Source organism: Thunnus maccoyii, chromosome 6 (assembly GCF_910596095.1).
Source record: "Thunnus maccoyii chromosome 6, fThuMac1.1, whole genome shotgun sequence".
In the NCBI taxonomy this organism is placed as follows: Eukaryota; Metazoa; Chordata; class Actinopteri; order Scombriformes; family Scombridae; genus Thunnus; species Thunnus maccoyii.
In genome coordinates this window covers 35,141,922-35,156,921 of record NC_056538.1, presented here as the reverse complement: position 1 = coordinate 35,156,921, position 15,000 = coordinate 35,141,922, and the positions used below count along the sequence as shown (strand labels likewise).

At 42.1% G+C, this 15,000-nt stretch overlaps 1 protein-coding gene across 3 annotated transcripts in view; it reads left to right on the top strand.

Annotated features, from left to right (window-relative positions):
• Positions 1-15,000, top strand: part of col4a3 (collagen, type IV, alpha 3) — a 70,271-nt gene that overhangs the window by 7,415 nt on the left and 47,856 nt on the right. For all 3 annotated transcript variants that reach the window (XM_042413799.1, XM_042413798.1, XM_042413797.1), the window contains exons 3-12: positions 7,681-7,737; positions 8,764-8,853; positions 9,064-9,108; positions 10,199-10,243; positions 10,588-10,650; positions 11,396-11,449; positions 11,607-11,633; positions 11,714-11,788; positions 12,123-12,185; positions 12,278-12,313. In XM_042413799.1, the coding sequence (XP_042269733.1) occupies positions 7,681-7,737; positions 8,764-8,853; positions 9,064-9,108; positions 10,199-10,243; positions 10,588-10,650; positions 11,396-11,449; positions 11,607-11,633; positions 11,714-11,788; positions 12,123-12,185; positions 12,278-12,313 (555 nt within the window). The remainder of the gene's footprint in view (positions 1-7,680; positions 7,738-8,763; positions 8,854-9,063; positions 9,109-10,198; positions 10,244-10,587; positions 10,651-11,395; positions 11,450-11,606; positions 11,634-11,713; positions 11,789-12,122; positions 12,186-12,277; positions 12,314-15,000) is intronic.

Below are 15,000 nucleotides of genomic sequence, written 5' to 3'. Positions count from 1 at the left end.
GTGTTTCTACGTGTGTTACTCTGTTTCTTGCTGTGTTTCTTGCTGTGTTTCTTACTGTGTTTCTTGCTGTGTTTCTAGGTGTGTTACTCTGTTTCTTGCTGTGTTTCTTACTGTGTTTCTTGCTGTGTTACTGTGTTTCTTGCTGTGTTTCTAGGTGTGTTACTGTGTTTCTTTCTGTGCTTCTTGCTGTGTTTCTAGGTGTGTTTCCTGGTGTGTTACTCTGTTTCTTGCTGTGTTTCTAGGTGTGTTACTCTGTTTCTTGCTGTTTTTCTTGCTGTGTTTCTAGGTGTGTTTCCTGGTGTGTTACTGTGTTTCTTGCTGTGTTTCTTGCTGTGTTTCTTACTGTGTTTCTTGCTGTGTTACTCTGTTTCTTGCTGTGTTTCTTGCTGTGTTTCTTACTGTGTTTCTTGCTGTGTTACTGTGTTTCTTGCTGTGTTTCTAGGTGTGTTACTCTGTTTCTTGCTGTGTTTCTTGCTGTGTTTCTTACTGTGTTTCTTGCTGTGTTTCTAGGTGTGTTACTCTGTTTCTTGCTGTGTTTCTTGCTGTGTTTCTTACTGTGTTTCTTGCTGTGTTTCTAGGTGTGTTACTCTGTTTCTTGCTGTGTTTCTTACTGTGTTTCTTGCTGTGTTACTGTGTTTCTTGCTGTGTTTCTAGGTGTGTTACTGTGTTCTTTCTGTGCTTCTTGCTGTGTTTCTAGGTGTGTTTCCTGGTGTGTTACTCTGTTTCTTGCTGTGTTTCTAGGTGTGTTACTCTGTTTCTTGCTGTTTTTCTTGCTGTGTTTCTAGGTGTGTTTCCTGGTGTGTTACTGTGTTTCTTGCTGTGTTTCTTGCTGTGTTTCTTACTGTGTTTCTTGCTGTGTTTCTTACTGTGTTTCTTGCTGTGTTACTCTGTTTCTTGCTGTGTTTCTTGCTGTGTTTCTAGGTGTGTTTCTTGGTGTGTTACTGTGTTTCTTGCTGTGTTTCTTTCTGTGTTTCTTTCTGTGTTTCTTTCTGTGTCTCTTGCTGTGTTTCTTGCTGTGTTTCTTACTGTGTTTCTTGCTGTGTTTCTAGGTGTGTTTCTTGCTGTGTTTCTTGCTGTGTTTCTTGCTGTGTTTCTTTCTGTGTTTCTTTCTGTGTATCTTGCTGTGTTTCTAGGTGTGTTTCTTGCTGTGTTTCTTTCTGTGTTTCTTGCTGTGTTTCTTGCTGTGTTTCTTGCTGTGTTTCTTGCTGTGTTACTGTGTTTCTTGCTGTGTTTCTAGGTGTGTTTCTTGCTGTGTTTCTAGGTGTGTTACTCTGTGTCTTGCTGTGTTTCTTGCTGTGTTTCTTGCTGTGTTTCTTTCTGTGTTTCTTGCTGTGTTTCTTGCTGTGTTTCTAGGTGTGTTTCCTGGTGTGTTACTGTGTTTCTTGCTGTGTTTCTTTCTGTGTTTCTTTCTGTGTTTCTTGCTGTGTTTCTAGGTGTGTTTCTTGCTGTGTCGCTGTGTTTCTTGCTGTGTCTCTTGCTGTGTTTCTAGGTGTGTTTCTTGCTGTGTCGCTGTGTTTCTTGCTGTGTTTCTAGGTGTGTTTCTTGGTGTGTTACTCTGTTTCTTGCTGTGTTTCTTGGTGTATTTCTTTCTGTGTTTCTTGCTGTGTCGCTGTGCTTCTCGCTGTGTTTCTAGGTGTGTTTCTTGGTGTGTTACTGTGTTTCTTGCTGTGTTTCTTGCTGTGTTACTCTGTTTCTTGCTGTGTTTCTTGCTGTGTTTCTTGGTGTATTTCTTTCTGTGTTTCTAGGTGTGTTTCTTGCTGTGTTTCTAGGTGTGTTACTCTGTTTCTTGCTGTGTTTCTAGATGTGTTACTGTGTTTCTAGGTGTGTTACTCTGTTTCTTGTTGTGTTATTGTGTTTCTTTCTGTGTTTCTTGCTGTGTATCTTGCTGTGTTTCTAGGTGTGTTTCTTGCTGTTTTTCTTTCTGTGTTTCTTGCTGTGTTTCTTGCTGTGTTTCTTGCTGTGTTTCTTGCTGTGTTACTGTGTTTCTTGCTGTGTTTCTAGGTGTGTTTCTTGCTGTGTTTCTAGGTGTGTTACTCTGTTTCTTGCTGTGTTTCTTGCTGTGTTTCTAGGTGTGTTTCTTGCTGTGTTTCTAGGTGTGTTACTCTGTTTCTTGCTGTGTTTCTTGCTGTGTTTCTTGCTGTGTTTCTAGGTGTGTTTCTTGCTGTGTTTCTAGGTGTGTTACTCTGTTTCTTGCTGTGTTTCTTGCTGTGTTTCTTGCTGTGTTTCTTTCTGTGTTTCTTGCTGTGTTTCTTGCTGTGTTTCTAGGTGTGTTTCTTGGTGTGTTACTGTGTTTCTTGCTGTGTTTCTTTCTGTGTTTCTTTCTGTGTTTCTTGCTGTGTTTCTAGGTGTGTTTCTTGCTGTGTCGCTGTGTTTCTTGCTGTGTTTCTAGGTGTGTTTCTTGGTGTGTTACTCTGTTTCTTGCTGTGTTTCTTGGTGTATTTCTTTCTGTGTTTCTTGCTGTGTCGCTGTGCTTCTCGCTGTGTTTCTAGGTGTGTTTCTTGGTGTGTTACTGTGTTTCTTGCTGTGTTTCTTGGTGTGTTACTCTGTTTCTTGCTGTGTTTCTTGCTGTGTTTCTTGGTGTATTTCTTTCTGTGTTTCTAGGTGTGTTTCTTGGTGTATTTCTTTCTGTGTTTCTAGGTGTGTTTCTTGCTGTGTTTCTAGGTGTGTTACTCTGTTTCTTGCTGTGTTTCTAGATGTGTTACTGTGTTTCTAGGTGTGTTACTCTGTTTCTTGTTGTGTTATTGTGTTTCTTGATGTGTTTCTTGCTGTGTTTCTTGGTGTATTTCTTTTTTTGTTTCTTGGTGTGTTTATTGCTGTGTTTCTTGCTGTGTCGCTGTGCTTCTTGCTGTGTTTCTAGGTGTGTTTCTTGGTGTGTTTCTTGGTATGTTACTCTGTTTCTTTCTATGTTTCTTGGTGTGTTTCTTGGTGTGTTTCTTGGTGTGTTACTCTGTTTCTTTCTGTGTTTCTTGCTGTGTTTCTAGGTGTGTTTCTTGCTGTGTTTCTAGGTGTGTTTCTTGGTGTGTTTCTTGGTGTGTTACTCTGTTTCTTTCTATGTTTCTTGGTGTGTTTCTTGGTGTCTTTCCTGCTGTGTTTCTTGGTGTATTTCTGTGTTTCTTGGTGTGTTTCTTTCTGTGTTTCTTGCTGTGTCGCTGTGCTTCTTGCTGTGTTTCTAGGTGTGTTTCTTGGTGTGTTACTCTGTTTCTTTCTGTGTTTCTTGCTGTGTTTCTAGGTGTGTTTCTTGGTGTGTTACTGTGTTTCTGTCTGTGTTTCTTGCTGTGTTTCTAGGTGTGTTTCTTGGTGTGTTACTGTGTTTCTGTCTGTGCTTCTTGCTGTGTTTCTAGGTGTGTTTCTTGGTGTGTTACTGTGTTTCTGTCTGTGTTTCTTGCTGTGTTTCTTGGTGTGTTACTCTGTTTCTTGCTGTGTTTCTTGGTGTGTTTCTTTCTGTGTTTTTTGCTGTGTCGCTGTGTTTCTTGCTGTGTTTCTAGGTGTGTTTCTTGGTGTGTTACTGTGTTTCTGTCTGTGTTTCTTGCTGTGTTTCTAGGTGTGTTTCTTGGTGTGTTACTGTGTTTCTTGCTGTGTCGCTGTGTTTCTTGCTGTGTTTCTAGGTGTGTTTCTTGGTGTGTTACTGTGTGTCTTTCTGTGTTTATTGCTGTGTTTCTAGGTGTGTTTCTTGGTGTGTTACTGTGTTTCTGTCTGTGTTTCTTGCTGTGTTTCTAGGTGTGTTTCTTGGTGTGTTACTGTGTTTCTTTCTGTGTTTCTTGCTGTGTTTCTAGGTGTGTTTCTTGGTGTGTTACTGTGTTTCTGTCTGTGTTTCTTGCTGTGTTTCTATGTGTGTTTCTTGCTGTGTTTCTTGCTGTGTTTCTTGGTGTGTTACTCTGTTTCTTGGTGTGTTTCTTGGTGTGTTACTGTGTTTCTGTCTGTGTTTCTTGCTGTGTTTTCTAGGTGTGTTTCTTTCTATGTTTCTTGGTGTGTTTCTTGGTGTGTTTCCTGCTGTGTTTCTTGGTGTATTTCTGTGTTTCTTGCTGTGTTTCTTGCTGTGTTTCTTGGTGTGTTACTCTGTTTCTTGGTGTGTTTCTTGGTGTGTTTCTTGCTGTGTCGCTGTGCTTCTTGCTGTGTTTCTAGGTGTGTTTCTTGGTGTGTTACTCTGTTTCTTTCTGTGTTTCTTGCTGTGTTTCTAGGTGTGTTTCTTGGTGTGTTACTGTGTTTCTGTCTGTGTTTCTTGCTGTGTTTCTATGTGTGTTTCTTGCTGTGTTTCTTGCTGTTTCTTGGTGTGTTACGCTGTTTCTTGGTGTGTTTCTTGGTGTGTTACTGTGTTTCTGTCTGTGTTTCTTGCTGTGTTTCTATGTGTGTTTCTTGGTGTGTTACTCTGTTTCTACGTGTGTTTCTTGCTGTGTTTCTAGGTGTGTTACTCTGTTTCTTGATGTGTTTCTTGCTGTGTTTCTATGTGTGTTTCTTGGTGTGTTACTCTATTTCTTGGTGTGTTTCTTGGTGTGTTTCTTTCTGTGTTTCTTGCTGTGTCGCTGTGCTTCCCGCTGTGTTTCTAGGTGTGTTTCTTGGTGTGTTACTGTGTTTCTTTCTGTGTTTCTTGCTGTGTTTCTAGGTGTGTTTCTTGGTGTGTTACTGTGTTTCTGTCTGTGTTTCTTGCTGTGTTTCTATGTGTGTTTCTTGCTGTGTTTCTTGCTGTGTTTCTTGGTGTGTTACTCTGTTTCTTGGTGTGTTTCTTGGTGTGTTACTGTGTTTCTGTCTGTGTTTCTTGCTGTGTTTTCTAGGTGTGTTTCTTTCTATGTTTCTTGGTGTGTTTCTTGGTGTGTTTCCTGCTGTGTTTCTTGGTGTATTTCTGTGTTTCTTGCTGTGTTTCTTGCTGTGTTTCTTGGTGTGTTACTCTGTTTCTTGGTGTGTTTCTTGGTGTGTTTCTTGCTGTGTCGCTGTGCTTCTTGCTGTGTTTCTAGGTGTGTTTCTTGGTGTGTTACTCTGTTTCTTTCTGTGTTTCTTGCTGTGTTTCTAGGTGTGTTTCTTGGTGTGTTACTGTGTTTCTGTCTGTGTTTCTTGCTGTGTTTCTATGTGTGTTTCTTGCTGTGTTTCTTGCTGTTTCTTGGTGTGTTACGCTGTTTCTTGGTGTGTTTCTTGGTGTGTTACTGTGTTTCTGTCTGTGTTTCTTGCTGTGTTTCTATGTGTGTTTCTTGGTGTGTTACTCTGTTTCTAGGTGTGTTTCTTGCTGTGTTTCTAGGTGTGTTACTCTGTTTCTTGATGTGTTTCTTGCTGTGTTTCTATGTGTGTTTCTTGGTGTGTTACTCTATTTCTTGGTGTGTTTCTTGGTGTGTTTCTTTCTGTGTTTCTTGCTGTGTCGCTGTGCTTCCCGCTGTGTTTCTAGGTGTGTTTCTTGGTGTGTTACTGTGTTTCTTTCTGTGTTTCTTGCTGTGTTTCTAGGTGTGTTTCTTGGTGTGTTTCTAGGTGTGTTACTCTGTTTCTTGATGTGTTTCTTGCTGTGTTGCTGTGTTTCTTGGTGTATTTCTTTTTTGTTTCTTGGTGTGTTTCTTGCTGTGTTTTCTAGGTGTGTTTCTTTGTGTGTTTCTTGGTGTGTTACTCGGTTTCTTGCTGTGTTTCTTGCTGTGTTGCTGTGTTTCTTGGTGTATTTCTTTTTTGTTTCTTGCTGTGTTTCTTGCTGTGTTTTCTAGGTGTGTTTCTTGGTGTGTTTCTTGGTGTGTTACTCTGTTTCTTTCTATGTTTCTTGGTGTGTTTCCTGCTGTGTTTCTTGGTGTATTTCTGTGTTTCTTGCTGTGTTTCTTTCTGTGTTTCTTGCTGTGTCGCTGTGCTTCTTGCTGTGTTTCTAGGTGTGTTTCTTGGTGTGTTACTCTGTTTCTTTCTGTGTTTCTTGCTGTGTTTCTAGGTGTGTTGCTTGCTGTGTTTCTAGGTGTGTTTCTTGGTGTGTTACCCCGTTTCTTGCTTGGTGTATTTCTTTCTGTGTTTCTAGGTGTGTTTCTTGCTGTGTTACTGTGTTTCTAGGTGTGTTTCTTGCTGTGTTTCTTGCTGTGTTACTGTGTTTCTAGGTGTGTTGCTTGCTGTGTTTCTAGGTGTGTTTCTTGGTGTGTTACCCTGTTTCTTGCTTGGTGTATTTCTTTCTGTGTTTCTAGGTGTGTTGCTTGCTGTGTTACTGTGTTTCTAGGTGTGTTTCTTGCTGTGTTTCTAGGTGTGTTTCTAGGTGTGTTTCTAGGTGTGCTTCTTGCTGTGTTTCTAGGTGTGTTTCTTGCTGTGTTACTGTGTTTCTAGGTGTGTTTCTTGCTGTGTTTCTTGCTGTGTTTCTAGGTGTGTTACTCTGTTTCTTGCTGTGTTATTGTGTTTCTTGATGTGTTTCTTGCTGTGTTTCTTGATGTGTTTCTGTGCTACTTTGTTTCTTGATATGTTTCTTGCTGTGTTGCTGTGTTTCTTGATGTGTTTCTTGCTGTGTTTCTAGGTGTGTTACTGTGTTTCTTGATGTGTTTCTTGCTGTGTTTCTTGCTGTGTTGCTGCATTTCTTGCTGTGTTGCTGCGTTTCTCGCTGTATGTGTGCTGTGTTAATAAAAAGGACATAAATCAGATTTCTGACACATTTGTAAACTGAAATATTTGAGGTGTTCAAATGATATTTGACACCTGAAGAATTTCTGTTTCTTATTTTCAGATCAATTGTCTCACTGCTGCCGAAAACAACATTTAAAAATGTACAGTGACGGTAAAATAAATGTTCGTCATAGTTGGGTTTGTAAGGCAGGTCATGAGGGTCAAATGTGTCATCTGATGCAGGACACATCAAGATAATCTGATCTGAGTTCAGACACAGACTCGTTTGAATGTAGAACATTACCCACGATGCTCTGCTGCGGTCCCGAACGTGTTGAGGCGTCTCCTGGCATCGAGGCGTCCTGCGGGATGTGAGACAGGAATGAAGATAAGACGACATCAGCCTGTCTGTCTGAATGCTGCTGTCTGCTGCTTCAGTTTATCACAGGAAGACGACTGTTACACCTGCAGGATACAGAGACGTGTTTGGGTTTAAATTCACTAAAATATGTCTGAGAGATGAAAAGTATCATGAGGAAACCTCACGCTCAGTCTAGTGATGAAGAGGATGACAAACACACTGGAAAGTCATTTTTCATATTTATTTGTCTGTATATTAAAAACACATCAATCACAAAGTGTCAAAGTACTTTATATAAAACATGCAAAGCATAAAGACAAAATGTAAATGAAACACAAGACGTCACTAAAAGACACATTTAAAGGATTGAAAAGAGTTCAGTAAAGAAAGCTGTCAGGTCGCTGCTTTTTATGTTTCATGTTACTGAATCAAAGTATCCTGATGAAGGTCTGAGGACCGAAACGTCGTTAATAAAATGAAAGAAGTGATCGACAGTTTCCAGGATATTTCGGTCCTTTCACAGTCACAGTTTATGATTCGATGTGATGCCCAAAGATTTCATGTTATTGGATCATAAAAGTGGAAGTCAGACAATTGTTTCTAAGAGCATCTGAAGTTCAGATGTTTCTGGGAAAAAAAGGTTCATAAGATGCTTCCTGAACAGAAACATGCAGTCATTTCCTTCTGTTGTCTGTCTGTCTCCCTTTGATGAGATCACAGAGAATCTGGACTGAATGACTAAATGACAGATGAAACCATCTTCGTGTGTTGTGTCTCTGCAGGTGTGTCACTGCAGCGGGAAGTCCTTCTGTCACTGTGACGGGGTCAAAGGTCAAAAGGTGAGCAGATCTGAACCAGAACTCAGTGAACTCAGTGAACTCAGGTGTTTTTATGTGCTATGTTAAATAAGAACTTTAGGTCAGCAGTTCTTAATCAAATTTTAGTTTCTTTTGTTTCTTTGATATTAAATCAAAACAGACAACACCGTAAAGAGAATCTTCTTCTTGTTGTCATTGATGTAAATATTGATATGTGTTGTCTGTTGAGGGTGTTTCTCTTCAGAACTTGTTGATCACCTATGTGAGGGATGAAGATGATGGTATTCAGGTGAGAGCGACAGGTGTACTGATGGTGATCAGCTGAGAGGTTCCAGTCAAACATCATCAATCAGTATTTGGCAGATCAATCTGAGTGTTTCTACCTGAGTGCTGCTGCTCAGGCAACTGTGATGTCTTTAATGTGAACAGGGGTGAACCTGAACCTGAGACTGGAGTTTGATGTGGATCTAATGTGTATCTCTAGAGTCTGATGTGGATCTCCTGGGGTCTGATGGACTCAGGTGTGGTTTGTGGACCACCCAGGTGTGCACTCTGTGATCTCAGGTGTGTTCAGTGAGGAGGAGAATAAGAGCTGGTTCCTCTCTGCTGAACATGAAACGTCCGTCTGTTCACTGATGAACCTGAATGCACCTGGACCAAAGCCAGGATCTGCCACACTTGACGTCACCTGAGTTCACCTAACATCACCTGAGTTTACCACGTCTGCAGTGCAGCGGTCACATGACAATCACAACTGGTGTGTGATCGACTGCATCGATATTTAAAATGATCAATCGCAGAGAAAGTTAACCTTCTAAACTTTACTGACACACGGACCCTCCCCTGGCAGCTTACATGAGGTCACTTGAGTTTACCTGAGACCACGTCTGCACTGCAGCTGTGTGATCCGCTTCCATTAAAATGATCGATCACAGAGATCAATATTTAAATTGATCGATCGCAGAGAAACTTAAAGGTGACAGAAGGTTTACCTGAGTTAACTGTTTACGTGATGAACTGACCAAGGATCTGCTCTGTCCGCTGCAGGGGGAGTCTGGTTACCCTGGATACGATGGGCTTCCTGGAGTGATTGGTTACCCTGGAAACGAGGGCAACCAGGGGTCAGCTGGAGAGAAGGTAACAACCACCAAACTGATCGCATCAGATATGTTTTAATAAGATAGATAAAAGATGATCTGATGCTGCTGGCAGCTGGTCTGTATTATTATCATCGTTATAATTAATATTATTATTAATCATTATTACTGTTATTATTATGTGTTGTGAGTTCCTCCGGGTTCTGTCCTCGGTTCTCTTCAGGTTGTGAGTCTGTTTTTCTGTCCGCAGGGTCGGCAGGGAGCATCAGGACGTCCAGGACTGAAAGGCTCTCGGGTACAACTGATGACCTCTGACCTCCATCAGACAAGAAACCATAGAACAAGATGACAATGATTGTTGTCTGTTTCCGTGGTTACTGGGACTAGTGTCTGTTTCCATAGTTACCGGCTGGTGACTGTTTCCATGTTTACCATGATAGGTTTCTGTTTCCATGGTTATAGTGGCTGGTATCTGTTTCCATGTTTATGGTGCAAATAACTTTTCAACAAATATTAGATAATAATAAAAAACAAAATAAATACAAACAACAGGGCTCAGGTAAAACCCACAAGATAACTGACCGTTTCCATGGTAACATTCAGCCAAACAGGAAACATTTCAAATGATAGAAAACATCCTGACAATAAGAGCAGTTAACATGTTGGCTAAGACACGTAGTGACTGGAACATAAACCTGTAAATTAAGAGAGTCGACAGTTCAAAGTCTGATTAATTTATTTGTTTTTCAGGTTTTAGGTTTTGTTAACCTTTCCTGCTTCAGCGTCCAGACCATGGTCGGGAAGCACAGGGGAGACTTAGTTTACTACTCCAGGGCCGAAGTCACCGCTAACTTAACTTGTCAACTCCCTCCACTTTTATCAACAAGTGGCAACAAGAAACGGGAGCTCAGCTTCAATCTTTAGGAGTTGCAGCATTTATTCTCCGACAGAACAGCTCAAACTGTACATACACTGTACTTCTACTGTCACAGCTAAACTGCTAACTCAACTCTCTCTGCTCCGGTCGCAGCTATCACAGTCACACCCGCTCGCTTGACCACACACACGCATCATGCACACTTCCTACACACTGGGCTGTTTCTTAAAGAGACTACACCACCTGTATAACAGTTTGAAATATGATTCCCTCACTGAGCCACCAGAGGGCACCGCATGAAGCAGCATGTTTTCACTTTTTTGTCAGCTCCAAACTGTTTTTATGGCTGCAGATTTCCATCAGGTGGAAATATTTTACATTGTCTTGTGCATCATTTTACACAATTTGTCCTGACAGATTTGGTGTTTTGGGAAACTTGACTGTAGAGATAAAGCAAGTGGTGATGTAATGGTAAACATCAGTCAGTAACTGTCTCTCTGTTCCTCAGGGTCTTCCAGGAAAACCAGGTTTTCCAGGACCACCAGGGCTGCCTGTAAGAACCCTCATACAACATTCACAGAATGAGAAAATACACAAATAAATGAGAATTTCAAGCATGTTGATATTATAGACTAAGAAGATAAAAAAATGTGAGAATAAAATCATCTCTTTATCATCCAGAGTTATTTCTTTTTATGAGTGAAAAATGTTTCAATCTGTTTCCACTAGGATGAGGCGGATCACTGCAGAGGAAAATAAAATGAAATTTGATCTTTAAACATTTAACTTCATTTGAAGTTAGTTGAAATATTGTGGCAGCAGATTTCAGTGACACACAATAATGACTGGATAAGAACATTTAATTCATATTTTCTTATTGTTGGTGTTTTTTTTCAGGGACTTCCCGGCCATGAAGGACCCATTGGCCGACCAGGACTCCCAGGATGCAACGGGACAAAGGTAGAGTGACTGTCTCATCATATTTTACCTGAAGTGCATCAGACACCTGAGTCTATTCTGCATCTGAAAACAGTAAAAAAAAATGGGTTTACTTTCAATTAATTAGCTCCAGTTGATTCTTTATATAATTTTAGAATAATCAACAGAAAATCAACTCAACACATCTAATTAAACTCTAATAATTTTCTCTTTTTCTTCTTGATTTTCAAAGTTCAGATTTTGTGTCGAGCGTTTTGTTTGGCATGAAGTCGGGGTGTTTGAGCAAATGCAATTATCTCATTTAGTCTTCGTTCAGCTGAAGACATCCAACATGTAGCTTCCTCAAAGCTACCCAGACTAAAGTATGAGGGCAGGTTATCATGAAGATGTTGCGTTTCATCTGCATACAAATGAAAATAAATAATATGTCTGAGTAGAAACATGTAAATAGAGAAAAGAATAAAACCCAGCAACGAGCCTTGAGGTACACCACAGGAAAATAAATGAAGCAACCAGAGAAATCCTGTCAGAGAGACTAAGTCCAATTTATTTGACTGATTATTGACATGATGACATCATAGTTAACCAATCAGGTATTGTCAGGGAATTTCAAACATTTCCAAACTTTAGGTTGTTTTTACCTTCAGTGCAGCAGCTGATGCAGTTTTCAGACGGACTCCAGTGAGTTGAATAACCTCTTTTAATATAGGATTTACCTCTTAAACACACTGACTGACTGATTGATTGATTGATTGATGTCCTCCAGGGGGATGATGGTTACCCAGGGTACCCCGGGGTTCCAGGACTGGTTGGCCTGCGAGTAAGTTACGCCTACTTCCTGTACAATGCAGTGATTGGACGCTGTTCCGCCCTGAACATGTCCTGTTCACCTGTCAATCATTTAGTGAAAGAGGATGATGCTAATCTAGGCTAATTAGCTATGTGAAGCTAAAGCTAACTCTGTTCATGTGTTTCAGGGTCAGCCAGGACTTCGAGGTGCAAAGGTGAGAGTTCATGCCTGAACACAGAGACAGAGACGATATCCAGCTCCTCACGTTTATTTAAACATTGTTTCCGGTTTCAGGGAGATTCTCCTGTCTTCCCCGTCGGTCAGGACATTAAAGGAACAACTGGACCACAAGGACCAGATGGAGAAACGGTCAGTTGCAGTCAGATGACAGGAAGTAGAGTTGAAGTTGAGCCTCACTACTTCAATACAGTGCTGATGACTGACAGTTTGTGATCAACATGAAACTCTCTGTGTTATAAAATATCTGCGTCCTCGATAAAAAGTCAAAGCTACAAGCCTGTGGACATTAAGACTGAAGGAGAGAAGTCAACTACGACTCCCAGCATGCATTTCACTAACAAACAATCACAGAGATTCATGTTGTGCTGTGAGCAGATACTGTTTACTTCTCTTGTATAGAAAAAGCAGCAAAAAGGAAACTTAAAGTCAGGCCATCACTCTGATTCTGGAAATTGTGTTGCAGGGACTGAATGGAGTTCCAGGTGAACCAGGTCGGCCAGGACCACCAGGACCTGCTGGATTTCCTGTAAGTGTCAAACCTGAAACTGTCCAACTTTATTTAAACATGTACACTGAGAAGCAGAACAATGCACTCACGTCTGCTGCTGTTCCTTACAGGGAAGGCTGGGGTTGCCGGGGTTACCGGGAGAGAAGGTCAGTGTGGTCAGAGCAGTTTGTCTTTGTTTTCACACAATTTCATATCTTGTTTATACAAATTAATCTTTTTTGCACAATTTAGTATCTTGTTCACACAAATTAATATCTTGTTCACACAAGTCAATATTGTCCCCATACACATTAGTAATAAACACAATAATAATAATAATAATCACAAGATGGCACCAAAGATGGCTGCCGTATCTCAAGCTGCTCAACTTTGTTGGTTTTTTTCTCGTCTTTTTTTATCTTTTTATTTATCTCTGAGTTTTTGGCAACATGCACGCTGCCAAAGCAAGCCCTGTCATACAGGACGATAGAGAAGAACTTCTGCACATCAGATCATTGGTAGACAGCACTTTTCTACCACGATCTACAAACAATGGGGATTATCCATTGCTGGGATTAACTGTTGCCGTACCTGGAAAACGGAGAAGGCAAAGGAAGTAGGGGTTGTGGGCCGGGGTCCTGGTCAGGCTGAGAAAATGTGGAAGCCGGCCTCCTATGTCGAGTATTCTTCTGGCAAATGTACAGTCACCGGATAATTAGCTGGATGAACTCAGGAGTAGAATGGTTTTTCAACGTGACATGAAGAGCTGTTGCGTTTTCACAGAGACTTCGCTCGGCCCCTCGGTCCCGGAATCAGCCATTGTTCCAGAAGGACTCTCTATTCACCGCCAGGACTGGACAAATTCATCATGGTAGAGCAAGGGGGGAGGCATCTGCTTTATGGTAAACAACCAGTGGTGCTCAAATGTGGAGATAATTTCTATTATATGGGCTGCTCTCCTAATCGTGGGCACCTTATCATCAGATGCCATCCTTATTATCTCCCGGGGGAGTTTGCATCGGTCGTTCTCACAGCGGTGTGATGTCCACCACATGCCAACACCAACCAGGCTCTGAATGACCTGTATGGGGTTATCGACAGGACTGAGAACTCATAGCCAGAGGCGGCATTTATTGTGGCCAGACACTTTAACAACACTGACCTGAGGAAAGTCCTGCTGAGATATCATCAGTGCATCAGCTGTCCTACACGTGGAGAAAACACACTTGACCGGGTTTATACTCCTTTCCGGGATGGATATAAGTCCCTCCCCCGCCCTCCCTTTGGCAAACCAGATCACATCTCTGTTCTACTTCCGCCTGCATATAGGCAGAAACTCAAACAGGCCCCGCCAGTGATGCGGACCATTCAGAGCTGGTCTGACCAATCAGAGTCAGTCCTACCTCACTGTTACAGCACTACGGAGTGGTATGTGTTTCAGGACAACATCAACACATACACAGACATGGTCATTGGCTACATTGGCAAATGTATCGCTGACGCTGTACCGTAGGATTACTGTACGAACATTCCCGATTCAGAAGTCCATGCCAAACTTAAAGATTGGACTGATGCCTCCAACTCCAGGTATGCGCTCCAGGGAGCTGTTAGCAGTGCAAAGAGACAATACAGATACAAAGTGGGGTCTAATACCAGGGCTCCAACACCAGAAACATGTGTGCTGGACTAAGAGCTATCACAGACTAAAAAAGGAAAACCAGCAGTGCTGAGATACTGTCTGCATCTCTACCAGATGAACTGAACATCTAGGCACGCTTTGAAAGCAACTCCCCAGCCGAGGAGGTGCAAAAGGCTCAGGACCGATGCCCACTTGTAATTTCCAGGGCAAAGATTTTCAGATCCTTTAAAAGAATTCATCCACACAAGGCACCTGGACCTAATGGCATCCCAGGCTGAGCCCTCAAAGTATGTGCAGATCAACTGGCTGATGTCTTCACAGACATCTGCAGTCTCTCACTGCTCCAGTCTGTAGTCCAAACATGTTTTTAGACGTCCATCATTGTCCCTGTTCCCAAAAAGAAGAACGACTACCGCCCAGTACTACTCACCTTCGTCATCATGAAGTGCTTTGAGTGGTTAGTCAAATCCTTCATCACCTCCTCCCTCCCTGACTCACTGGACCAACTTTAATTTGCATACAGGCCACCAAGCTCAGAGATCTGGTGCTCAACACCGCCCTGTATGATTGGATCCTGAATCTTTGAGAAGCTACGGATACAACCGAGGGGGTTGAACTACCAGAAGGCAGCATTGCAGATGTTCAGGACAGCTACAAATACCTTCGGATCCCGCAGGCAAATAGGAACCTTGAGGAGGCCACAAGGAAGTCAGCCACAGCCAAATACCTACACAGAGTAAGGCAGGTCCTGAAAAGTCGGCTGAATGGGAAGAACAAGATACAGGCCATCAACACGTACGCCCTGCCAGTCATCAGACACCCCGCTGGTATAATAAGCTGGCCAAAGGAGGAGATAGAAGCCACTGATATCCAGACAAGAAAGCTCCTCACAATGCAGGGAGGGTTTCATCCCAAGTCCAGCACCCTGAGACTGTACACTAAGCGGAACGAGGGAGGCTGAGAACTGGTGAGCATCAGAGCCACTGTCCAGGATGAAGCAACCAACATCCAGGAATACATCAGGAAGATGGCCCCAAAAGATGACCTGCTAAGTGAACCTCAGGCAGCAGAAACCTGATGATGCAGAGGAGGAGGAGGAGGAACCATCATGGAGGGACAAGCCCCCACACGGCATGTACCACCGACAGATAGAAGAAGTGGCTGATATCAAGAAATCCTACCAGTGGCTGGAAAAGGCTGGACTGAAGGACAGCA